This window comes from Conger conger, chromosome 15 (assembly GCF_963514075.1).
Source record: "Conger conger chromosome 15, fConCon1.1, whole genome shotgun sequence".
In the NCBI taxonomy this organism is placed as follows: Eukaryota; Metazoa; Chordata; class Actinopteri; order Anguilliformes; family Congridae; genus Conger; species Conger conger.
In genome coordinates this window covers 14,415,744-14,442,471 of record NC_083774.1, presented here as the reverse complement: position 1 = coordinate 14,442,471, position 26,728 = coordinate 14,415,744, and the positions used below count along the sequence as shown (strand labels likewise).

Here is a 26,728-nt window from a genome sequence, read left to right as displayed (position 1 = left end):
ATCGCCATATTGCACAAGACACCCGCTTCATACATTTGCGAGGTTTAGAAGTCCAGCATGTCGCCAGTGTGAGTCCCTTTATGGGAGAGAGCACACAGCAGAGTCACCTCTCTCAGCATGGTACAGCTGAACTACTGCCACCGCCACTGAGCCAAGGAGAAGAGTCTCCACCAGACACCGATGAGCAAAGTCCTCCACAGACCTGAGTCAGATACATATACTTTACCCACAATGCAGCTGTAACGTTCCTGCGGATTGCTGACAACATTAAAAATAAACATCCATTTCCTATTTGATCTCAACATTCAGATCAAGGGCTTTTTTTTCATGCAAGTATGTGTACGGGTTAGTAACATTCTCGTGGATCTGCAGGAATTTTACTTTAATCGAAAGAGTTGAAGTATTTCAGCCAGCTCTGGTAGCTAACCTGACTGTTATCGGCTGTATAAACAGAGATAGAGGAAAAACATGACCTCGTGCGTGGCCGCAGATAAGGGAAACGGCTGAAGCCAAATGCGTCTCACAAGCTCAGAGCACTACCCTGTCAGACCCCCCTCTCATCCACCTCAGGAGAGAGCCTGTCATGTAAGCATTTCAGGGAGTGGGCTGTGCGTTATTTATTGAAGTAACGTTTAGACGCATTTTGCTGAATGCAGTCGTAGGACTGCTCCAGTGCGGGTTGAGCACAGTGGAGGTAAAAACGGTCGACATCGTTGATGCAGTCACATGGAGCTGGTCAGTCATGCATCTGTCAGGCTGTCCGTTATTAGATCAGGTGTGTTTTCGGTCTAAATCCGTGCCAGCTTAACATTTAAACCTCCACTCTTCTGGACAAGCCGTTAACTATTTAAACGTTTCTTTAATTTAATTTGTTAGCTTTCATACACACCCTCCCCCCACTAAGCTGGACTTTTGAGAGAGTAGTTTGTGACCGCAGGCGACCCCTGACCCCCTCTCTCCGCAGGAAGTGAGTTACTGCCAGGGTATGAGCCAGATCGCCGCCATCCTGCTGATGTACATGAACGAGGAGGACGCCTTCTGGGCCCTGTCGCAACTGCTGACCAATCAGAAGCACGCCATGCACGGTGAGCCAAATCACGACGCAGCTCAGCTCAACGGGTTAGAGTTAGGACCGGGAGTGCTGAAACCTCCTGTTGTTCCGCAGGGTTCTTCATCCCCGGCTTCCCCAAACTTCACCGCTTTCAGGCCCACCATGACAAGATCCTCTCCAAACTCCTGCCCAAGCTGAAGAAGCACCTGGTGAGAGTGGGCCGTCAGACCGAGGCCGTTTGGGTGCTTCTGTGACCAAAATACAGCCAAGGGAAAGCGAGCGTGCGTCTATAAATACAAGCAGCGCGTGAAGTTCTTTAGAAGTGTGTGTGCTTGCGCAATACGTATTTATACATTCTCTGTTGAAAGGGACCTCGAGTGTGTGTGGTGTGTGGTAAATTTAAGTGAAAACGTTTGGGAACTCGGCGCATTTTAGAGTGAACTGAAAATGAATTCAAGCTGCGACTGAATAGACATGTTAATTAGTTGTTCATTTTTCCCCTGTGCCCTTTTGAGGCCTTCTGATGTGTTTCACCTGAAGCTGCCTGTATGTGACTGAGGGCCTCTCACTCGCCTCTCACATCGCATGTCTCTCTAAATTCAGGAAAAGGAGCAGATGTTTACTGGGATTTACACCACCAAATGGTTCCTGCAGTGTTTCATTGACAGGGTAAGAAACCTGACAATTTACCATGCGTGTATGTGTGTCTGTGTGCGTGTGTACTAACTGTTGCAAGCAGTGTGTGTGTCTGTATGTTGCATGCAGTGTGTGTGTGTGTGTGTGTGTGTACGTGTGTACATACACTCACTGAGCACTTTATTAGGTATGTATTAGATTTATTTTTTAGACTTAGTAAGTCTTCTGCTGCTATAGTCTACTTCGAGGTTTGACGCATCGTGTGCTCTTCTGCACTGTTGGGTATTTGTGTTACTGTCTCCTTCCTGTTAGCTTCGACTACTCTGTCCTAACGCGTTTCTGCTGCTCACTGGATGTTTTTTGGTTTTTCACACTATTTGCAAATGCTGTGATGCTTAAACCATTCTGTCTGGCACCAACAATCATTCCACAGTTAAGGTCACTTAGATCATGTTTCTTCCCCATTTTGACATTTGATCTGAACAACAGCTGAACCTCTTGACCACACCTGCATGCTTTTATGCAGTTAGTTGCTGCCACATGATTGGCTGATTACATATTTGCATTAACAAGCTGGTGTACAGGTCTACCTAATGAAGCGATAACTGAGTGTAGTGAGTAGGGATCTCTCTGGACACTGGAAGTTTGATGTGGTGCTGTGGTACTGTGCTCACAGCTGGGTGATGTCATGGTGGCTGCTTCCCTTCCAGAGCAGTGATAAGCACAAAAAATGTCCTCTGTGCAGCCATGACTGCTAATGACCGACCCCTTCAGACTTTAGCCTGGCTCTCCTTACCACCACCCCCCCAACTCACCTTTTTCTTCTATTGGATTTCCTTTTGGCATAATATCATAATATAATAACATTATAGGTGTGGCTGTGTAGTGGTATTTACTTTTGTATGCAAAAATAAAAAACAATTTCTGCTGTTTACATGTGTAGACTATAAATTGGCCTGCTGTACTTTCCTGGTCATGTCACACTTTTATTCCGGAGACTAATGTTGTTCTCCACTTTGTATGATGCTCTGTATAAGCCGAGTGACTGTCGTGTCACATAATGCAAAAGCACAAAGAGTCGTCTTTCTACAAACCCCAGGAAAAGCATTTAGTTGGCCACATGAAGACAGCATAAATGAAATGGCCCTTGCAAAGCACACCAGCAGCCACCTGAGAAGTCCAACCAAACCTTCCCTGAGTTAAATTAAGGGAAGAACAAACGGCAGGCACCTTTTAATGTGTGCAGAGCAGCTCACTGTGCAGGTTGGCAGGACGCCGTTAGCGTGTCCCTGCGGGCTGGGGAACAGCGTTTCTTCACGTGCGGACCCCTTCTCTGCCTGTGGGCCCCAGGCCGCACCGCAGGAACGAGGTGCTCTGGGGTTCAGAGCTGTTTTTTAGCGGTTAATGGTCCTGAGCTCTCGTCAATCCTTCGGCTTCAGTGGGACAGGAGCTGCACGGCCGTTGGCTCTGTGAGACCCCTGCCAGATGTAATCCTGGGCCGGATCTTTGGATCTGGATGCAGTTCCCGGGTGGTATCTGTGGGCTAGGACAGCAGCAGAACAGTTTAATCAGAGCTGTGCAGCACATAGCCCAGTTTGAACCCAGAGCGAGATTGACCTTCAGCTTTCAGGACAGAAGGCAAATAAATCGTAGGAAGTGGTATCCTTAAATAACAGTGTAAGTAATGTAAATAATTATGTTGAGAGTATGAATCATAGAAAGGTTTCCATGTTTTTGTGTGTGTGTGTGTGTGTGTGTGTGTGTGTCTGTGTGTGCTTAAAGCACACATTTGTTTGTATTTGATAATAACAGCCTGTACAGATACTGTTGTGGAATTTCTGGGGATTTGTACTTGTCTCAGACAGAAAAGCATTCAGTAGAAACTGAGCCAGTGCTTGGTTTTATTTTTTAATTAATTTCCTTTTCGTTCTTATTGAACCAGACACCATTCACCCTGACCCTGCGCTTGTGGGATATTTACATACTGGAAGGAGAGAAGATTTTGACTGCCATGGCGTACACAACGCTGAAACTGCACAGGAGTAAGACTCATTACGTATCATCACTGTACATGACCTTAACAAGCTTCCCTAAACCCAGCCATTCTCTGTGCTTTATGGAACAAAATTGACTGGTAATAATTGCATGTTCTCAGTCCTGCAGTGACTGCATACATCTATCCAGAGCTTTCTTATCACTGGAGTCATTAAAATCGCTTTAATTTGTGACCTTGTGCGCATATCCAAAATACACACATAATCGGAGGTAAGTCAGTTTGAATAAATAGTGATTGGCTGCATACTGAACTTAATAAAATGAAGTCATCCATTAGGCATTTACTATAAGGGGCCTGTTTCATTGCATTACACTGGTGATAATGCTTATGAGCCCATGCTTATGCGGAGCAGCCATCAGCTACATCTTTACTGAAATCATTCAGGAAAAGTGCAGTACAAATCCAAAACGCCTGTCCCTAACCCCCCCGCACCCCCAGAGCACCTCCTGAAGATGTGTCTGGAGGATCTCAGAGAGTTCCTGCAGGAGACCATCTCCAGATCCTTCTTCCTGAGTGACGACATGGTGGTGGAGCAGCTGCAGGTGTGCGTCTCCGAGCTGCGCAAGATGAAGATTGAGCCAGGTGCGTTTAAAAGTGCTTACCACACGCCTGAGGGCACTTGTCCATTGCTTATTTCCTAGAGTCACACTGAAAGTTTAAAAAGGTTGTGCTAACAGAAATATTGCTGCCTTGGCTGTTTGTTTGTACCGAGACTCTGTTTGTTTGTACTGAGGCTATGTTTGTTTGTACTGAGGCACTATTTGTTTGTACCGAGGCTCTGTTTGTTTGTACTGAGGCTCTGTTTGTTTGTACTGAGGGTCTGTTTGTTTATACTGAGGATATGTTTGTTTGTACTGAGGATCTGTTTGTGTGTACTGAGGCTCTGTTTGTTTGTACCGAGGCTCTATTTGTTTGTACCGAGGCTCTGTTTGTTTGTACCGAGGCTCTGTTTGTTTGTACTGAGGATCTGTTTGTTTATACTGAGGCTCTATTTGTTTGTACTGAGGCTCTGTTTGTTTGTACCGAGGCTCTGTTTGTTTGTACCGAGGCTCTGTTTGTTTGTACTGAGGCTCTGTTGGTTTGTTTGTTTGTTTGTACGGAGGATCTGTTTGTTTGTACAGAGGCTCTGTTTGTTTGTACAGAGGCTCTGTTTGTTTGTACTGAGGCTCTGTTTGTTTGTACTGAGGCTGTTTGTTTATACTGAGGATATGTTTGTTTGTACTGGGGCTCTGCTTGTTTGTACAGAAGCTCTGTTTGTTTGTACTGAAGCTCTGTTTGTGTGTGCAGGGGCTCTGTTTGCTTGTTTGTGTGTACTGAGGCTCTGTTTGTATGTACTAAGACTCTGTTTGTGTGTACAGATGCTGTTTGTTTATACTGAGACTCTATTTGTCTGTACTGAGGCTCTGTTTGTTTATACTGAGACTCTATTTGTGTGTACTGAGGCTGTTTCGGCTGCTTGCTCGTTTGACCACCTCCCACTGCTCCCACAGCCAAGCCGGAGGAGTTCCCGAAGCAGGCGCTGGGCCAGGAGAGGCCGGTGTTGCTGCTGCCGCTGAAGCCCCCGCAGGCCGCTAACGGAAAGAGTGAGGCCATCGCCCCCGACAAGAGCCCCTCTCCGGCCGAACTGCCGGGCTTCCAGACCCCTCCTCCAGCCCTGCCTTCCCCCGACCCCTTGCTGGTGCACACCCAGGAGAAGCCCCAGCACCAGTCCCTGCCCCCTAGGTCTGAGGAGATGGTGCCTCCCCCAGAGATGGTGCCTCCCCCAGAAGGGGCGGGGCTAAATCAGGTCATCGCGGCAGCGCCCCTGGAGGACGGTGAGGAGTGGCCCCCTCCGTACGAGCCCCCGGAACCTGACGACATGGGAGAGCCGACTTCAACTGAACTGGACCTGCCCGAGCTGGCCCCCCCTCCACCGGTCAGTGCGGAGGACTACACTCTGACACCACCAGGGGGCGACACGCCTTTCAGCCAGCGTCCGCCCAAACCTTGTGACTCCAACCTCGACCCCTCGACCCCCCACCGGGGCCTCCCCCCGACCCTGTCGGCCCCGTCCCCGACAGCCGACCGGAGGCCCTCCGACATCTCCCAGTATGACAACCTGTCCCAGGGCGAGGAGAACCGCTGCCTGGTCCCCGCCATTCTGGAACCATCCGCTAATGCAAACAACCCCGCCGCGGCACCACCCTCAAGCTGCCTTAAACCAAAGCCCACGCCCCCTCCCCCCCCGCGCCGCCAGCTCCCGCAGGAGCCTCCGCAAGAAGTACCTCAGCCCCCGCCGCGTTTCTCTGACAAGCTCCCCCCCTTTCAGTCCCCCCCGCAGCCCCACAAACCCCCCGGGGAGACGGCCGCCGACCTTCACCCTCGGGCGGAGACCGAGATTGGGGGCGGGACCCACCAGGCATCACCCAAACGGGCACTAATGCCGCCGAAGCCCACCTCCACCCCCAAACCCACGAGGGCGGTCCCCGCCGTCCACTCCGATCCTGATTTTTACCGGACACACCCCTCCAACCAACCGCTCCCCAAGTCTGTGACATTTTAGCGTATGGCCTGCCCAATTTCTGACTGACCCACTGGCAGACCACCCTTTTTAGAAAATAAGTTGTGTTATAAACAATGATACATGATATGACAGAAGTAACTGCTTTGACAGATGTGTACAGAGTTCTTAACCTTTATATTGTATTTTTCACCCCGATATTATGGTTTTGGTGGTTTTACAAATACTGATCTGCTGAAGATAGTTGAATAATATTTAGCTTTGATAAAAATCCTGTTGAAGTCTTTCCATTGTGACACTGATCAGCAGTAGAAAGGGCTGCGGTCTGAGGTTTGTTTTGACAAAAGGGGCTGAGGAGACGTTTCACCACATCGTGCAGTAAAACCAACGGGAATATGGGTATGAGGTCACACTCAGCCCGTGGGCCCATTGCATTGTGGTGCTTACTTTTTCATTTGCTGTATCCGTCCCCGTTTCTGGGGTAAAACGTTTCTTAGCCCTTTGAAAACGTTTATTTTTTAATTTTTTTAATTTTTTTACTTTTGACATCTCAAGCCTGATTTATAAACATTGTACGACCGTTATGACGAAAATGACGCATTTTCAACAGAAAAAAGTGTAGCTCCTTTTCTCAGTGACACACACCTGTAGAACTTTATTATGTCGCTGACAGTCATACTTTGTCGCACAGCTGATTGGACAGCCAGACACAGCCTAAAGGTTCACCTAAAGGTTCACCTATACACCAGCGTTCAGTCACTGCACACAGAATACTCTTTGTATTACCAGCAGTAGTGATGAAACAGTAGGGTCTGGAGGCTGTGCTAACTTTTAAAGGGTTCCATAGGAGACGGCATCAATAACTGGGGTCTACGTCATTGTTTAAAGTCAGCGGGCTCAGGTCATTCAATGCAGTGCTCTCATCAACAACCTCTCCTTGCACCTTGTCTGTAATGAATATCGCTTTCTCCGTCTCTATACTAATGCAGGTTTCCCTCTGCTCCCTCTGAAAAACCTGGAAAATATTTTAATCTTGAAAATGTATCAAAATCCTGCTGCCCTTAAATATTTTTTCAAATATGTCATCATTTGTTATAAACGGAGAGATAAATCGGTCTTTCTAACATGCTAGCTGGATTTCTTTCGTTATCAATGAATTCTCATTGCCTGAGCATTCTGCTGTTGCTACAGTAATCTTGCTCTGCGAGAACATTGGCGAATGATGCCCTTTTCACAGAGAAGCTGAAGGTTGCTCTCTGAGTGGAGTAATGTTTGTCACAGCGTTTACCAACTGAATAAACCGTCTTCCAAGTAGCTCCGTTTCACTGTAACCCGACTCTTTGCGGTGTTAAAAATAGCCAGTGTTTACTGCATGTTTATCCTTCTGGCCTTGGTGAAAATGAATTGTAAATATAATGGTGATTTGAGTTAGCCCTGTGCTTACTCTTCGCTGAGCAGCGGTGCTCGGGATGACCAAAACTAGGAGGGAATACCCAAAGATCTCAAACGAAAATCAACTGCCATTTCCAAAAGGCAGGACCGTTTTCACAGCTTTATTTTTGGTAATTTGTTTCTCTTGCGAAAAGCCACAGCTCTGTGGTTTTCGTGCAATGTTTTGCTTGGATAGAAAATGCAATAATGTAGATATTGTGTAAAGTTTGAAGTGAACTGTATATAAAAAAACAAGCTGTTAACCTCCACCCTGAAATCAGGCATTTATTTTAAACCATATATGTCGTTAACTCCACCAAGTGAGTTTAATTGCCTTTATTAACAGAAAAACGGCCAAATACTGGTTGTGTTAACAGCCGCAAGCAATGCCTTCCCTTCGTGCCCACGTCAATAGCTCCACCCGGTGGAGAGATTGTGTTTCCCACTTGTTTTGAAAAAAGTTTTTTTTTTTTTTTTAAATATGCTTCCTTTGGTAACAAAGTGTGCTGTTCTTGCCAAAGTTTTGTTTTCAGGCAAACCTATGTGTGTCTTAAGTCATAAGTTTCCCCCCCCACACTAGCTTTGAGTAATTACTTGTCAGTAGCTACAGTGCTCAGGAAAGCGCCTTATATTTTATGACGGGTTTAAATAAAGAATAGCCTGGTTCTGTAAGGAATTGCACAGAGTATGGAGAGCAAATGGAGCATTTTTTCACAGCTTTCAAATGTAAATTACTGCTTGAATAAGTTATACACAGTATGTATTTCATTTTTGTCTTTTGTCATTTTTGCACATTGTTTGTATTACAAGCGAAAAAAAAAGAAACGAACCCGAGTTTCCTCTTTATTTCCAGACATAGCTGCCGTACATTGATGTACATTGTTTAAGAGGTTGAAAGGACTCTAACCTACAGCTTTTTTGGTTTTATTGGGATTCGCGAGCTGTAAATGATGTCCTTTGAGATGGTTAATCGTATTTGCAGGAAGGCAAAAACACTTTTCTAACTTGCATGTATTCATCTTATTTTCTTCAGTGGTGAATTGGCGGGCACAGCCATGGGATGACTTTGCAAGGTAAAGTGAATTAAAAGAGCTCTCCCCTCCTGTTCACAGGTGAGGTTTAATCATTTATTTCTTTCCACAAAATAAATAACATGAATTAGATTCCATTAAATAAAGATATACAGCCCAAAATTACAAGAATACATGGTGCATTAGTGTGCATTGATCAAATTATTATCTTCAGCAAAATTAAAAAGTTTCTTCCGGTGTGCAGAAAGAGTAAAACAGCAGTGCAGAAATAAACAAAACATATTCCACCCCCTTGCATCACTACGCCACACTTCAAATGAATTTTCAAGCATTAAGCAAATCCTTTTAGGGACTTGCAACTTCAAGGTTTGCACATTGTGCCAATTTAGAGTTTGTGTCCATCCCATTACAATTCATTGACAATTCAACTCCCCATAAGAGATTATGTGATTAACATTTTTCAACAAAGTAAATTAATTTTCATTCATTCCCTCTTGAATGTGAATGGAACTGGCTCAAACCCTTATCAGCAGTGCAGTAAAGCTTACATATAGAATACATATATAAATATTGCAATATGTTCAATAAAGCAAATGGTGTACCCTGATCATCACAGTAAAGCACACAACCAATCGTTTGGAGGATTGCCGTCTGGACTAATATGGAGAATTGGCATTCTAGCCCAGTCTGCACAACATCTGTACCTCAGTGAGAAGTGTTGGTTAGTTAGTGTTGGTGTTAGACATTTCCCTGTTGTACAACTGCATAGTTTGGCTAAATGTGTAAACAGGCATTTGTTCTGAACAGTACCAAGAAGCATCCAACATTTCAATTGCATATATTTTAGTGTGCTCATTTTTAAAATGTCCATTTGATAGGAAATGGTTGTACGAGACATCCGTACTAATTACTCAGTTTTCATCCACTTGAAAAATAATTTTCCTTTTTGCAATACCTGACATTGGAAAAGGATTTTTTTTCAGTTGGACAAAGTAACATTTAAACTGCAAACACCCCTTCTGAATGTGATTTTTCGATGCTCTGCCACCAAACACATTCCGTAAGTATAATCTGCTCATAGAACGTAGCATTCTGTTTTAAATATGTGTTGCAGACAATCAATGTTAATGTCAGCAAGGAAAGCGTCAAAGCCAGAAGGCTCCATTTCTATATACACTGGTTGACGGTCACTGGAACAGGCTGTTCACATCAGCCCCTTCTGTAGTAATCCCATTGGATAGTGTCTGCAGAGATCACCTTTTATTTGGTAAGGGTCCCGAACCTCTTTTCTCATGATTTGTGAAGCTTGCAAAGTTCAATTAGATCACCCATCGGCAGCTGATTCCTTAACCGTGTCCAATAACGACCGTGCAACTAAATGAAATCCAAGAAGTCAGGTGAGGCGAGTTAACTTTAACAAACTGCTTTAAATCCTCAATTAAGTGGTGTGTAAGGAGAGAATCCACTGCACCCTGTGGCTCTCTGAGGCCAGGCTTGCGAACGCTTGCTACAGATGCACTGGAACGGAGAATGGGATCAGCTGCTGCTGGGTGATCCCTCTATGAGCTGGAGAGTGTGTTAAGGCAGGTTGGGATATTGTGTGCGGGATGAGGGCAGGCTGGGATCCTGGTTACACGCGGAGCTGCGACAGGAAGCTGGTGAGGGACGTGACGCTCTCCCGCAGTTTAGAGTCCTCCTCCGTACCCAGAGACACGCTGGCCAGCCGCGCTGAACCCGTGGCCCCCAGGGCACAGGGCAGACTGAGGAACACCTCCACACCGATGCCCCCCCAGCCCTGTGAAACAAAAACACACATACACACACACGCACATACATATACACACACCATAAGGACAGAGCAAACATGGAGGCAAACTTGTGCTGTGAGACTGTGTGTCCAGGACTGTGTTCAGAGTGTGAGGTAGACTTGTGCATTGGTTATAGTGTTGCGTGTGTAACAGAATTGGGTGTGTAACAGACTTGTCTGTGTAGCCTTTAGTGTTGGGTTTGATGTAGACTTGTCTTTTAATATAGGCTTGCCTCTGCAAAGGTTATAGCATTTGCTACAGACCTGGGTCAAAGAAGGAATCGTTTTGGATTCAAATACTATTCTCAACTTCCATCCATCCATCCATCCATTATCTGAACCCGCTTATCCTGATCAGGGTCGCAGGGGGGCTGGAGCCTATCCCAGCATACATTGGGCAAAAGGCAGGAATACACCCTGGACAGGTCGCCAGTCCATCGCAGGGCACACGCACCATTCACTCACACACTCACACCTACGGGCAATTTAGACTCTCCAATCAGCCTAACCTGCATGTCTTTGGACTGTGGGAGGAAACCGGAGTACCCGGAGGAAACCCACGCAGACACGGGGAGAACATGCAAACTCCGCACAGAGAGGCCCCGGCCGACGGGGATTCGAACCCAGGACCTCCTTGCTGTGAGGCGGCAGTGCTACCCACTGCACCATCCGTGCCGCCTATTCTCAACTTTACTTTACAAATACTATTCTCGAGCTTGTCTGGTGTATTGGAACCGATGGCATACTCTCCAAAATTATGAACACCACCTTCTTGTCCTCCTTCGTTGGCTTAATTGCACTAGGCAAAACAATGACATATTTGTCCCTGATTGGGTGTGTGAGGTAGGCCTGCCTGTGCAGTGGTTATAGTGCTGGGTGTGCAGTAGGCTTGCCTGTGCAGTGGTTATAGTGCTGGGTGTGCAGTAGGCTTGCCTGTGCAGTGGTTATAGTGTTGGGTGTGTGAGGTAGGCTTGCCTGTGCAGTGGTTATAGTGTTGGGTGTGTGAGGTAGGCTTGCCTGTGCAGTGGTTATAGTGTTGGGTGTGTGAGGTAGGCTTGCCTGTGCAGTGGTTATAGTGTTGCGTGTGAAGTAGGCTTGCCTGTGCAGTGGTTATAGTGTTGGGTGTGTGAGGTAGGCCTGCCTGTGCAGTGGTTATAGTGTTGGGTGTGTGAGGTAGGCTTGTCTGTGCAGTGGTTATAGTGTTGGGTGTGTGAGGTAGGCCTGCCTGTGCAGTGGTTATAGTGTTGGGTGTGTGAGGTAGGCTTGCCTGTGCAGTGGTTATAGTGTTGGGTGTGAGGTAGGCCTGCCTGTGCAGTGGTTATAGTGTTGGGTGTGTGAGGTAGGCTTGCCTGTGCCAGTGTGGAGACAGAGTGGATCTTCCTCTGGTCCAGCAGGATGCTGTTGGTGATGTCAGCGATGGACAGCCCCACCGACCAGGACCGCTGCCCCTTCCCCTTCAGCATCTCAAAGGCTCTGCCAGCAACCAGAGGCGACCGCAGATGAGAACGCATAACGGTGAGGACCAGACATTCAGCCCATTTAAACCCCTAATTTACTTACAGACTAGAGAATATCCAGCACTGTGTCAAGCTCAGACTTGGACACCCTGAGGGTGTGTCTCTATTACTAGACCTGGCAAGCATTTCAACATATTGACATATCTCCCTGGCAAAAAATATTTTGAGATATCAGTGCAGAATTCACCTTGAATTAATTCCTACTTGTTCGATCCAGACTGTGGGGATAGTTGCAAAAGCCCTAGTCAGGAGAGCAAAAGTTGCATAACCACCAGATACAGACCAACAGCCGTCTGGTTAAAAAGTCTCACTCCTCAATTTACCTCACACTGGTAGTCAAAAGAAGATGTTAAGATATGTAAGATTTTGTGTAACACCATTAAACACAGACCAGAGCCAGTCACAGAGGGGTAGAGGGCACTGTGCTTACCTGTCAGCCAAGGGTTTGGCGGAGTTGGACACTCGCATCATCTCCGGGCCCGTATTAGTCATGATGGCAACTAGAACAGAGCCACATAATTACATTATATTTCCTTATGCACATAACGGCAGAGTGGCAGGCACTTTAGTTCAGAGTGACATAAAGTCACAGCAGTATCATAGAAAAGGCTTATTCTACTGTGCAAATTAGCGAACCAAACCAACAACTGGCTCCGTCAAGTGAAAAGTCCATTGCTAATATTACTATAACAGTACAGTTTTAAAAAGCAGTATTAGGTGTGATTGGGTGAGGCAGAAGGGGCGTACCCTTGTTGTCCGAGAGCTCCCCAATGACCCAGCCCTGCTTGCCAGTGCTCTGGGCTGTGAGGGCGACATTGATTATGTAATTAAGGCGCTCAGAGTCCAGGTTGCACCCGGCGCCGATCACACGGGATGGCATCAGTCCGCTCTGTCTCCACGCCACGTGGGTCATGATGTCCACTGTGCGGGGGGAATTGCAGGGTCAGGACACTGGAGACTGTAGTGGCATTGTGTGTGTGTATGTATGACAGACTGGCGAGCATACCAGTTTGTGGGGACAATGTGTAACAGACGAGCGAGTATACCAGTTTGTGGGGACAGTGTCTGTGTAACAAGTAGTGAGTGTACCAGTTTGTCGGGACAGTATGTGTGTGTGTGTGTAATAGACTAGCGAATGTACCAGTTTGTGGGGACAGTGTCGTGTAACAAGTAGCGAGTGTACCAGTTTGTGGGGACAGTATGTGTGTGTGTGTGTGTGTAACAGACTAGCGAGTATACCAGTTTGTGGGAACAGTGTCTGGGTAAAAGACTAGTGAGTGTACCAGTTTGTGGGGACAGTGTGTGTGTGTGTGTGTGTGTGTGTGTGTGTGTATAACAGACTAGCGAGTATACCAGTTTGTGGGGACAGTGTCTGTGTAACAAGTAGTGAGTGTACCAGTTTGTAGGGACTGTGTGTGTGTGTGTGTGTGTGTGTGTGTGTGTGTGTGTGTGTGTGTGTAACAGACTAGTGAGTGTACCAGTTTGTGGGGACAGTGTCTGTGTAACAGACTAGCGAGTGTACCAGTTTGTGGGGACAGTGTATGCAACTGGCTGTAGCGTGTGTACCAGTTTGTGGGGATAGTGTCTGTGTAACAGGTTGTAGAGAGTGTTATCACTCTGCAGAGACAGTGTATGTCAAGGATAGTCAAATCTGGCCCTCAAATCCATGTCCAGCCCTGGTTTTCCTTTCTCCTAGGTAATTAACTGAACAATTAGTGCTACTGTTTGGCCAGACTGTCTACACACCTAACTCCCAGATAAATGGAGGGTGGAAAACCAGCAGTTCGACCCTTGAGGAATACAGGTGTATATGTAAGAGACTCTAGTGAGAGTGTACCAGTTTGTAGGGACAGTCTGTGTGTACTGAAGTCTGCGGAGACTGTGTGTGTGTAACTGTGTGAGGGGACAGGGTGTGTGTGTGTGACAGTGTATCAGTCTGCACAGACAATATGTGTGTGGTGAGTGTACCAGTCGGAGGGCAGAGAGAGTGTGTGTGTGTATGTGTGTGTGTGTGTGTGTGTGTGTGCGCGCGTGTGTGTCACAGTGCACACCATTCTGCAGGTACAGTATATGTGTAACGGACTGTAGAGACAGTGTACCAGTCTGCAGGGACTGTGTGTAACAGACTGTAGAGAAAATGTACAGGTCTGCAGGGGGTGTTGGGGTCCAGACCTGGCTGAGAAGCAATGAGCAGCAATGCTTGAGGGCTGAGTCGGGCCACAGTGGGAATGAACCCTCTGTACAGATCCACGTTGGTCTGGACCACGCCCACGTAAGACTGCTCTTCGCTCCAGGCATTCGCCGTCACCACCACCACCTTCGACCCAGCCGTGGTGGACAAATCTATCCCCAGAGAAGAGCACAGTCAGTGTCACAGACGTTCTGCCCTATTCTATGGCGTTATATTGTTCATTTCACTCTCCATTCACATCCTTATAAAGATATATAGCACAATTTGCATCAGTAATAGAAATTCAAATTAAAGAGTCATTGGTATAGTACATAACCCAGCCAAGCACAAACAAAGACTACGCTGTTACACACTGATACTAGAGTAGCCAACAGTACTGTGCTGGAAGGCTGCTCCCCCTAGTGTGAGCACAGAGTAATGACAGGGGAGGTGTTAGCAGATAGTAGAGTGTAGAGTGTTGAGAGTAGAGCGTACCTTTGGAAACTTTCACTTTGGGCAGATGGAAAATCTCTAAATCCATGGTCCCTCCTTTAGTTGAGCTGTCAGGAAGGTCAATGAAGACCAGCTTGTCCACGCTCCCCTTAGATGTCAATAGATCATATGGTATTATACAAGTAGGATACTATAGTATATGGTATTGCTCAGAAATAGACAGGGTCTTTAATGTTTTGATCTTTGATATTCAAGGATATACATGGCCACAAGTGGATCCACCTTACAGTCAAGTTAATTGAAAACAATTACAGATTTTTGTTTAAATGTCCAGTTATTACCTTGGCCAAAAGGCTCATCACAGTAGCCATTCCTAGGTCTCCACCTCCTATTACAGTGACTTTGTTGATTGGTCGATCAGGCTTGGCACCTATAAAGAAAGGGTAATGGACACTTACGTCCTGAGATTCTTCTGCCACAATATCAACAGAAAGCACTGGCCTGCCTTGTAACAGCACTTCTTATCTTTAGCTGGTGACAGAACACTTTCCAGGAAGTATTTTTTCGTGAAATGAGCTGACAGTGCTCTTTTAAGTTTGTATTAATATCTAAACATTTGATCACGAGTACCGAACCAAAATGTGTGGAAGCTTAGATTAGGCTTTTTCGCTGCCAAACACAAATGGCTTCATCCACTAAAGAGTCAACCTGGAAACTCCATTAAATGCGCACACACACACACACACTAGCGACGCAGCGCAGTTAATATTACAGAAGTCCATTGTTAGCCACAAGTTAGTCATTAGGAGTTGCCATGTAGGTTTTTAAAAAGGTCAGGGGCCACTCAGGAACTCTCCAGGCAAGTGGAACTGCACTGGGCCACAGTTTTACTTTCAATTACAAAGAATTGTCTACTCAAGCGGCAGCCTAAAAGAGCCCCACAATAAGTCAAAAAATAAGCAGAAATATTTCAGCCTTGATCAATTGGAACACATGCACCTCCTCCATCCTGCCAACATATTGATCTGGGACAAATTTAACAAAACAGGATTGTATATTGGCCTCACACACTTCAAAAGAAAAATCCCACATTCAAATGAGTCTATTGTTGTTTATATGTAGCCTAATTAATTCACAACCCAGTACTGTATCTTGTACAACAGGTGATTAAATTTTGAGTCTATAATTCCAGTGTTATATTTACAGATCTCATTCCCCCTCTGCCATGCATGGCTCAATACGTATGGACAGTCATATTGAAAAGCAGCCATTAGCAAATGTAATATGTCCTGAATGTAATAAGTACATGAACAGACATTTCTGATTGGATACTTTTAACCGGTGCCCAAAACAAGTCAAATGAAATAGTCCCTGGACTCACTTTCACCAATCTTTAGTTTTGACACAAAGTCGAGCAGCTCTGTTGGGTCCTTGCTGTCCTCTGAAGTCTTAGAGCTGAGTGGAGGATCTTCTTCAAATTTGGCAATCATTTCAGCCAAGAGGCCACTTACAGTGGATTTGGGCTGCAAAGCAGTTCCACACAAAACAAGGTTTCAATAACTCAGGCCTTTCAACAACAATAATTTAAGTTACTATTGCTCAAATCGTAATACTGCATTACATATTGACACGTCATTGACCAGGGTGCCAGATATCATTCATTTATATAAACAAATAGTATAGAGTTAACTATACTGAAACAGGGGCCACGCCTGGGATTCAAGCCTACAACCGTCTGGTAATATGTAGACTAATTATTATTATTATTATGTTTTTGCCCCACGACAGTATTTTAATACACCAATATTTTTAATACTTAAATTTCAAATCCTAGCATTGCAAACCATAGTCTCTCTTTTTTTGTGTGTGAATATGTAATCCATTCGACTACAGACGAAAATGAACCCTGACTAAATCTGGCACTTAAATTAAATTACATGCATCTTTCAACAACTGGACATCGTCCCTTTAAAATAAACGGGCTCAGGTGATGTGAGAGTTTGGTGGCGAGTCTAACCACTGTGTCCCACCGCAGGTGCTCACATGGTCCCAGTTGTGCAGGGCAGGCAGGTGGATCTTCCCCCGAGCGTCCACGTGCTTCCCCTCCCGGATCACCATGTTGGGGGTGGGCCGGAGCAGGCAGATGGGAGGTGTGAAAGGGAAGGAGTCCAGGAGCCACAGGAGGATGGGCAGGTTGTACGAGCGGCCTGTGATGCCAGAGACGTGTTCAAAGGTTTCGCGACAACAACCATTTCCATGTGACAGTGACCAGTAGCGGAGGTTTAAGGTCAGGCTACAGACTGACAACCTTGGTGTGTCAGTCTTTCTCATGACATAACTTGTGTAAATACATGAAAAAGTGTGGGCTAGTATCAAACTCACCTTGATATTGGACTGGAATGTTCCCCACCAGTTTGAGGAGGTCCTTCTGGGTGCTGTCACTGAAAGCTGTATGTACAGACAATAAGAGACAGCATTTTTAGAAAGCCTAAAGAAGAATTTCATCGCTGGGTATTATTATTTATCCCCCATTGAAAACGACACCGTCTTGATTTATGACACAAGGAAGGACCTTAATCATATGGAGTCTTCACGAAAGTAGATAATTGAGAGACTGAATGGTGGATATTAAGCTTGAATACTGAAGAAAAAAAAATATTCTACACTTTAGAAATGCTTGCCAATTCATTTTTCTTGTTTCAGTAAATATTCATTCGTATATCCTATAGGCAATTCAAAAACAGAGTTTGGTTGTTTTTGGTTGTCTATGTTTTTATCACCTACGAATACTGTAATTTAACATTACCTACATATGTTTCTCTGGTTTCCTCGTACTGGTCCATCATTATGCATTGTAGTTAGCTAACTTAGCTAGCTGACCAACTTACTGTACGTGCTGGCCTGTGGTACCAACCCAGGGTGTATCCGGTGTACTTTCTGAAGTTCTTCGATCGCCACATCTCGAAACTTATACTAAAAATAAAAAAAACAGGAGTTTGTTACAACATAGGCCTATACATTTCGGTGTGTCTGCTCCATAGCTTGTATGCTAGTAACTGGTCCGCAATGTGGTAAAGCTGGTTTAGCCAGTATATACCCAATTCTGGATGTGGCTCCGCTCAGTTAGCGCTTCTGAATGAGACAGATTGCTAACTCACGTTAGTTTCCCAAATTATCTACAAACCTTTCCGAGTATCCTCTTTATAGATTCCGAGGAAAGATCCATGTCTTAACATCTACTGATTGACAGTGCGTGTATGTGAAGTTAATAATCAAAGCTTCTGACTTTGTACAGTGGAAACAACATCGACCTGCTGTCCACACAACTTGGCAACAGAATAAAAACTTCCGCGAACCTGAAGTTCAGCACTTCTATTCGCTACGGCAAGCCGAAAGGAACTTTTCCATGGTCACTGGGGTTGCCTAATTCTCCCAAAGCACTTCGGAAGTTACAGGCTGTGCCAAGGTGAGCGCGTAAAATGATCGACAGGTTTTATGCAATAATAGCTACATGTTTTTATTAATTTATTTAACGGTTTTTTTTGTCTTAATGGTTAAACAGTTAAACATCAACTTACCTATAGTATTTCGGTTAACAAAATATACGTTTCACTGATGATGAAGGAAAATCTGACAACCCGCTTTTTAATATTTGGCACGAGGCTTGGCACTATTATGGCAGTTGAGTTGTTGTACGGCTGTAAGGATAGATGTCAACAAATTTACATTTTAACCGCAAACCTGGAAATGGTAATGGTATGTAATTTATGAAACCATAAACTTACAGGAAGTTTTGGCGTGGTTCAATATAGTACTAAGCAATATGTGTGTTGTATGATAGAAAAATCCCAGAGCTTGCCTTAAAAAAAGAGCACGGTAATTTTGAATTAATTCAGGATTTATTTATATCTTCTTTTTGGACATAGAAGACTGGTAAGAAGGAAAGAATCACCACAAACCATTTGCCTGAACTCCATTGAGTACCATACCATCTGGTATACCTGAGGTAAACTAAGGGTTGTTGTAAATGTTTTGATCAAGTTACCAGTCTTCCCTTTTAATAAGGAAATTAAACGGCACACGTCTCACATTGAGGAAAATGAAAAAATGCTGATTGCAAATTTCCTTGCTCAGTGTAGACATCTATTTTCTAAGATTTTACAGTAAATATGGTGCACAGGAATATATTATTAGCCATCTATCATGAAATTAGAGGGAATTGTTTGCCTTTCTCTTGGTGTGAAGTGGTTTGTAATATTTTCCCCTCTAGTCACTATGTTGGGGTGACATGGCTCAGGCAGTAAGAGCAGTCGTCTGGCAGTCCCCTGCCTGGGCTGTGTCGAAGTGTCCCTGGGCAAGACACCTAACCCCCAAACGCTCCCGATGAGCTGGTCGGTGCCTTGCATGGCAGCCAATCGCTGTCGGTGTGTCGGTGTGTGTGTGTGTATGAATGGGTGAGTGAGAAGCATCAATTGTACAGCGCTTTGGATAAAGGCGCTATATAAATGCCGACCATTTATGTTGCTCTGTAAAAACATTTCCGGAACAGTCAATTCACAACTCCAGCAGGTAGTCTAAAACTGAAACTGCCCACCCCACAATTACAACCTTATATGTTAACATTTCGTAGTGATGCAGAATGAGGTTTAATGAGTCATAGGCTACCAGAGACCTGCTGAACTACCACATCTTGATTGGTCCAGACTGATTGATAGCAGAGGGTAGCACCACCAACCAATTTTGTTTTAGACTTTTTAAATAAGGCAGTCATTCTAATCTAGAGGCTAATCACACACACACACACACACACACACACACACACACACACACACACACACACACACACACACACACCCCAAATAAAAACCAGAAAACAATGAGATCTGTCAAATCTTTTAAACAAGGGAAAAATATATGTTACAAATGGCATGTATTCTCCTGTAATTAAATTAGTAGCATTAGTAAAATGAAACCACAAAGGCCGTATATCCACGTTCTGACTGCAAAACATTCAGCTGATGTTCAACTGAATGGGGGAGCAACTAAAAAGTAAATATAATCTAAGATTTCTATTGACAGAAAAAAAAAAACCTTTTAGGAACATGATTTTTTAAATATTATTCTTCCATTGATAGGGTGCAGCTCCATGATTACAAAGGTAGTGCAAACCTGCTTATCCTGGGGAAATAAATAATGTAACAGAGGAGTCCTGCCTTCTCATTGCTCTTTTCCAACCGACTGTTCCAATCCTTCCACTTTCACTTGCTCTCTTTCTTTTAATTGGTTTTCCCTGTTTTCCAAAAGTCCTCCATACCAACCACGAAGGAGAGCGGGAGGAAAATGGAAGGAGTCAGTCGCTGTTACAGCGACTCAGGCTCCTAAACCATGTCCCTCTGTTCTTGGCGTGAAGGACAAAGTTCTGTGGTGACCGAACAGACTAACATTATCTGGTTTTTTTCCTCTTGGCATTTTGCATTTGCAGTTTGAGCTCCTCCTCCTCCCGCCTCTCCTCTTCCAGGTCCTCCAGCACAGCCAGCTTCAGGCTAGTACAAGAGAAAAACCATCAGTAAAATTCACCCTAATGCCACAGCTGGGGAGGAACATAAAAACACACTTGCAGCTAGTTCAGCAGTTCTCAGTATCTAGATTACAAAAACAATGTGAAAGGCCATGTGAAAATCCAACACATAGGGGAAAATAATGTTTCTTGGCAAACTTTGGCAGAGCCTTACTCGTCAGGCAATGAATATGGAGTAAATTGGACAACCGTTAATCCCCAGTGTAGCTAGGGTGCTAACTTACATTGTGCTATTCTTCCAGTGATTTGTTACACTGTAGATTGTGTACGTGAGGAACCCATAGGACAGGCCAGATGATGCAAAATGTCGTATGAATCACTCGTATGAATCGCCTGTGAATCACTCACCTCCTGGCCTCCTCTTTCTGCTGGTCTCTCCAGGTGCTCTCCATAAAACTCAGTGCATAGTCACTTTCCTCTTTGTATCTGCAACAACACTGGTCGTTAGCTCTGTGCATTTCATTCACTAGTCTGATAAAGGACGTATTGGTCACTAACCACTGGCGGACACATGCACAGGCACGCGCATTTAAGAATTGGCTTTTAGCAGTAGCTTACTTGTTCCGGTCGTAGCCGAAAATTTCCCTGATGTGCTTGGAGATTTCGCTTTGGTCTTCCCCCTCGTCGTCGATGAAGTCGTCCATTTCCGAGTCGTACTCGTCCTCCATCTCCTCGTACTTGCGCTTGTAGCTGGAGGTTATCGGCGGGAGAGGCGGGCCTGCGGACGGAGAGGTGGCCCTTTCGCGTTAACGGAACATTCCGGTCTAAACCCCAGCCCTTTTAAAAATGAGCCTTGTCTTTACTCATCTCGAAAACGGTCTGTAAAAAGGCACTGCGCAGCCTTTCAGTGGGCCCGAGCCTAGGTGACTGACAGCAGAGAGCGGATACCGCTGACTCACTAATCCCAGGCAGTGGGAGTGCAGCGGACGTGGCCTCTTACTGCACGGCTTTTGTTTGCTGCCTGTGATGGCTGTGGTTGAACAACACAGGAAACCGCCCTCCATACCACTGAACAACATTTGCTCTCTAAACCACTGAACAACATTTATCCTACTTCCCTTTTTTATAAAACTTTTTCATACCATTGCATGCTCATATGTACTTTGGTATTCCTTGGTCCACCAGTGCATTTTTGCTTCCTAACAAACTATGTAGCTTGAATTCTCTGGCCACGTCAAATGCAAATTCCACACCTATAATCAACTCTAGACCTTTAGTTAGCTTTCCTGTGAATTAACTAATGCTGCAAACATGCATCCAATGTACTGGAGTATAGAGCCAAAACAAAAATTGTGTCACTGTTAAATACTTACACACCGCAATGTATATGCACCTTTTGACTAAAAATGTCACATTTCTAAATTATTCATTTTAAAACATAGCCACTTCCTTTCAATATAGACTTTGTAATATAAGAAAGCTGAGAAAGATGCGCCCTCACCTGGTGGTCTCATCATGGGTCTGTGTCCTGGAGGAATCCTTGGTCCTGGAGGAATCCTGGGTCCCATTCCAGGTTTTGGCATAAAGTTCTTGGAAGAAATGGTTTCGGACACAACCGTGCACTTGGGTCTCCCAGGCCCAGAGCTCAGGCTGCTGACGGGCCGTCCCTGCATGCTGCCGTTCCCTGGCCTCCCGGGTCCTTGGGCCACGGGCCGGACCCCGCTTTGGGAGCTCCCGCCGGGCCGGGGCTGGGGATGGCCGGAGGGCGCCGGTCGGGGCTGGGGATGGCCGCCGGGTCTCGGAGGACCGGAGGGCGCCGGTCGGGGCTGCCCGACACCGCCCGGCCTGGCCGGGGGCCCTCTTCCCGGCCGCACTGCTTCCCCCTTCCCGGGCTGCGGAGGGGCGAAGCCCCCGGGTCTCCCTGAGCCGGAGCTGGGCCTGGCCTGAGCCGTGCCGGGAGGTCTGATGGGGGTGGAACCGCGAGGGCCGGCGACGGGGCGGGTTCCTGAATTGGCTGATTTCCCGAGAGGTAGCGAGGGAGGGTTGCCCTTCCTGTGGCTAAGGTCACTGCTGGTGCTGCTGGCCGGTCTCTGGCTCGCCGGAGGTCTGGCCGCGGGCGTTTTAGCGGTCGCCAGAGTGCTGGCTTTCATGGGCGCTTTGCTGCTGAAGGCACCTGACGGACTGGAGCTGCAGGAGACGGGTTTGGGCCTGGCTGGGCAGGGTGGCTTGAAGGAGCCATTCGGCCGTTCCCTCTCCCTCTCTCTCTCTGTCTCCCAGGGGGCCTGGAGCTTTGGTTTCTTACTGGTCCCACTCAAAGGGGGCTTCTCCCAGGAGCCCTTGTGCGGTTTCCCATTCCGAGGCTCCTTATCTGCCGTTGGAGTGGGTGCGCTCCTCTTGGAGGAGCTGGGGTTAACCTGTGGCCTCCTGTCCTGCCTGTCATCTCCTCCTCCCCTCTCCTGCCTGGAGTCTCCTCCTCCCTTCTCCCTCCTGCTGTCCCCTCCTCCCCGCTCCTGCCTGGAATCTCCCCCCCGTTGCCCCCTGGCATCTCCTCCACGCTCCTGCCTGCCGTCTCCCCCCCGTTCCTGCCTGCCGTCTCCCCCCCGTTCCTGCCTGACATCTCCTCCACGCTCCTGCCTGGCATCTCCTCCACGCTCCTGCCTGGCATCTCCTCCACGCTCCTGCCTGCTGTCTCCCCCCCGTTCCTGCCTGACGTCTCCCCCCCGTTCCTGCCTGGCATCTCCTCCACGCTCCTGCCTGCTGTCTCCCCCCCGTTCCTGCCTGACGTCTCCCCCCCGTTCCTGCCTGACATCTCCTCTGCGTTCCTGCCTGACGTCTCCTCCGCGTTCCTGCCTGGCGTCTCCTCCGCGTTCCTGCCTGGCGTCTCCTCCGCGTTCCTGCCTGGCGTCTCCTCCGCGTTTCCCCCTGGCGTCTCCTCCAGGCTCCTTCCTGGCGTCACCGCCCCAGTCCTGCCGTTTGGCCCTGCGCTCCAGCTCGAGCTCCCTCAGCTCCTCCGCCGTACGCAGCCTCTCCTCGCTCTTCTTGGTGGTCTTCAGCTCCACCGGCTCAAACTGCTTCTTCTGCGCCAGCTTCAGGAGCTCCGCAAAGTTTATGGGCGGCGCGGCGGGCTTGGCTGCGGCAGGGGGCTTCTTTGAGGGCTTTGAGGCGGGCCTGCTGGGCGCTCTCTCTGGCTCTGGCTCGGGCTCCGGGTCCGATTCACTCTGGGAGTACTCGTAGTTGTAGTTGTCCTCGTCATCTTCATCGAAGTCTGCCTTTCCCGTGGGGTTTTCTGAGGACTCTGCCTTTGCCCCTCTCTTTTTGGGCTGGTCGACCACTGGGATGCCATTGTAGCCCCTGAAGTTGTCCTTGGTCCGGGACGCCATCGCCCGGGCCTTTCTATCAGACTTTAGCTCCACCCTTTTGGCCAAAAGCTCATCTTTTTGCTTCCTCTGTACCAGCTCTGCAATAATCAATGACTTGCATGAAATACACATGGTAACAAATGACAGTAATATAATATAAACCGCTCCTCAGCTTTATTAGATGCTACTATATTGAAACATATTATATGACATATCACCTTAGATTCCAGTGTAATGTACAGTCGGCTCCAGAATTATTGGCACCCTTAATACAAATTGGGGGAAAAGGGCTGCATACAAGAAACAACATGGATAATGATCTATATTTCATGGTCAAACATGTGGGAAATGTATATACTATACGCAATGAATTCAACAAAGTACTAGGAAATCTTGGCAGAAAATCGCTAGGGAACGAAGTCATGGTCGTAGGTAGGTTGTCCAGTAGGAGAATAACTCCCAAGCATACATCCAAATCCACACAGAAATGGTTAAGTAAAAACAACAACCCTGTTCTGCAATGGCCATCTCAGTCTCCAGACTTAAATCCCATCTAACCTTATCACAAATGATAAGAAAATACTGTAACATTTGCTAGGGGGCTAGTATTACCAGGGGGTCCACTTATTGTGGAGAAATAAATGTCTTATTTGAAAAATGACTTTGGTTGATTCCATTGAATCATGTTGGAGAATAAATATTCTTTAGTTTACAGCACTTTGTGCATTTTTTTAAGGGTGCCAATAATTCTGGAGCCCACTGTATATTATATACTTTCATATACTATGTAATATATCCTATATTGTAATGTATATTACTGTAAACTTACCTTTCTTTCTCTCTTCAATATCTTTCTTTTTTAAGAAGGCCTGAATAGCAGCCGAGTTGACACCCTTTGATTTTGGATCCTTCTTCGGTGGGCCAGCCTGAAGGCTGTAGCGCTTCTGTTAAAAATATAAATGAAATCACATTCTGCATCACAAAATGCATCTCACAAAATAAATTGCACATAAAACATTCACTGACATTTCCCATTTTTGGGAACATAAAGACATCAAAATGCATGCACTTTACAAGTTACATATATTTTTGTGGCACAGGTTCTAAGAGAAATTTTGGCATTTGCGGTTTCCATGGAAACAGTCAATGGACTACATTCTGCTCTTACACATGAACTACAGTTGTCATGGCAGCCACAGGTTAATGTTGAAATGCATGCTATTTACAGAGGCTTAAAAAAGTTCTCATAAGACTACTATTACCAGCCAAACCATTTATAAGACTGAATATTGTATTTTACAGTAGGCTATCATTTTTAATACAAAATTTAATTTTGCTATTCTGAAGCTGTGCCTGGAACAATCTCCAGAACACACTTTGCTTAGACAGCTTAATATAATTTGGAATTTATTTTATTACTGAATTGTTTTTAAACTATGGTTGATGCCTGTTATATAGCTTTTTTCCCCCCTCATCCAGTGGTGTATTGTTTAGGTCTCTGTTGTAAAATGGCTTCTCTACCTCACTGTGGCTCATGAAAGGGTGAAAGTAGTAAGGGATAAGAGTAGTGTGGGAAAAGTCAACAGAAGCCTAGTAAGACTCAAAATCTTGTGCCTCCACCACTTTATAAACATATAAACGCTGTTATTGTGCATGCATGAAGACTGGTGGAGTAATTGCAATTGCATTTGTTTTTTTTGTAAATTGTAAAAACACTGACAGATATTACAGACTTGAGGAATGGTGTGCATGGATTATTAAAACGTCATTAGGTTTTGAGTCTTTGCCAGTGTCGAGTGTGTATTGCCACGAACACGTCTAACCATAACTTATTTTCACCCAGTTGGTCCCGTGGACCAAAATGAGGAGAATGCTTTTGGAACTACTGGGCGAATGCGTGCGTTTGCCCACATTAAACATCCCTTTCCTTTATTTGGCCTGTCTGTACAAACACACTGCCACTCCAGTTCATACATTCAAGCAGTTTGAAATACACGTCTGGTCCTCCCTGTAAATGTGTAATTAAGATTTTGCAAACGTCAGGTAATTGATAGGTGTGGTTTCTCGCAATGTCCAGCTGTGACAAAACAAATGTGCACATGTTTATAAAGCAAGGATACGGGTTGATGCAATACAGTTGGAACTGCCAAGCTAAACGTTATTCTTTTTTGCTACAAAATATCTTCTAAGGTGGAACAAGATTCTTGTTACAATGTTGGCTATAGTCAACTTAAGATGAAGCTGACGTCATTTAACTGTATATCGCCTCAATGTTTTAAAACGAAGAATCACAAGATTGATAGCCGACATACAAGAAAAACGACAGAAATTGAGTTCACCAGAGATGGCGTGCTTCACGATTTCACAAATAAGTTAGCTTACCGTTACCTAGTTCCACTCGCCAAAGACTGATCATTAATCAGCTTGGCTATCAGTGAATTTTATGAATTGCCACAAGTATGTGGCTCACGTTAACTTGGTGAAAATAGATTTACTGCTCGGCTGTATAGCAGTGTAGTCAGCTAGCAGCCGCTGGCAGGTTTAGTAGACAGACAGCTCACCAAGCGAAGTACGACACATCGACAACTTACCTTTACGCTTACAGTGCTAAGGCCCTGGTTTTGTGAAGCAATTGAGAGGACATTTTCGAAGTCCATGTTGGTCTTTTTCGGGCAGAGGCGAACCCCCCGCACACGCCAACAAACCTCTTCGTATTCCTGCCGTTTCGAGCCCAGGAATTGGGCTTCTCTTGCAACCGTCTACCTGCGATTCGTATACACAGGGCGTTGATTGTAGTTAGTTAGCTTCCTAGTATGCTAACTTTATTCTTTACAGCAGGCTACCTAGCCAGCTAAGTTAGCTGATTATTTAGCCAGTTGGAAAGCTAGTTTCCAAGCTACGAAAATAAGCCAAAAGAACAAACAAACACGTTTGTGGAGTTAACATCAGCTCCAACCACGAATTGGAACTGTTATCCAACTAAGTTACTCCTTTTAAATACAATGTGCTAAAAGGTTAGCTATATTTTAAGGAAACAGGAAAATTAATTTCCAAGCTCGCTACTGTTAGATCTAGTCTTCGCAAAAAGAAGGCTAGCGTCTATAGTGTCACAACGTCATCCGGTTTCTTTACGTCAGTTCCGCTCCACAAATTTGGGTCCGCTCGTCGCAAACTAACATGTTGATTTAAAAATATTTCA

General features: G+C 45.8%; 3 protein-coding genes across 5 annotated transcripts in view; 1 reads left to right on the top strand and 2 right to left on the bottom strand.

Annotated features, from left to right (window-relative positions):
- Positions 1-8,503, top strand: part of LOC133111681 (USP6 N-terminal-like protein) — a 38,863-nt gene extending 30,360 nt beyond the window's left edge. For all 3 annotated transcript variants that reach the window (XM_061222214.1, XM_061222213.1, XM_061222215.1), the window contains 6 exons: positions 965-1,085; positions 1,166-1,260; positions 1,655-1,720; positions 3,630-3,729; positions 4,182-4,325; positions 5,234-8,503. In XM_061222214.1, coding sequence (XP_061078198.1) covers positions 965-1,085; positions 1,166-1,260; positions 1,655-1,720; positions 3,630-3,729; positions 4,182-4,325; positions 5,234-6,285 — 1,578 coding nt within the window. In that variant the 3' untranslated portion in view covers positions 6,286-8,503. The remainder of the gene's footprint in view (positions 1-964; positions 1,086-1,165; positions 1,261-1,654; positions 1,721-3,629; positions 3,730-4,181; positions 4,326-5,233) is intronic.
- A 271-nt stretch (positions 8,504-8,774) lies between these two features.
- uevld (UEV and lactate/malate dehyrogenase domains) lies at positions 8,775-18,008 on the bottom strand. Its single transcript, XM_061222216.1, has 12 exons — positions 17,837-18,008; positions 17,541-17,625; positions 17,035-17,100; positions 16,696-16,859; positions 16,034-16,175; positions 14,994-15,082; positions 14,695-14,800; positions 14,202-14,372; positions 12,777-12,950; positions 12,460-12,529; positions 11,862-11,985; positions 8,775-10,500 (listed from the first exon to the last, which is right to left on the bottom strand). The coding sequence occupies exons 1-12, from the start codon at positions 17,876-17,878 to the stop codon at positions 10,336-10,338; spliced, it is 1,398 nt and encodes a 465-aa protein (XP_061078200.1). The 5' UTR covers positions 17,879-18,008; the 3' UTR covers positions 8,775-10,335.
- Positions 18,009-19,533: 1,525 nt separating this feature from the next.
- Positions 19,534-26,640, bottom strand: spty2d1 (SPT2 chromatin protein domain containing 1). Its single transcript, XM_061222562.1, has 6 exons — positions 26,121-26,640; positions 24,359-24,473; positions 21,672-23,627; positions 20,789-20,948; positions 20,579-20,656; positions 19,534-20,195 (listed from the first exon to the last, which is right to left on the bottom strand). The coding sequence occupies exons 1-6, from the start codon at positions 26,184-26,186 to the stop codon at positions 20,096-20,098; spliced, it is 2,475 nt and encodes an 824-aa protein (XP_061078546.1). The 5' UTR covers positions 26,187-26,640; the 3' UTR covers positions 19,534-20,095.
- Positions 26,641-26,728: the final 88 nt, after the last annotated feature.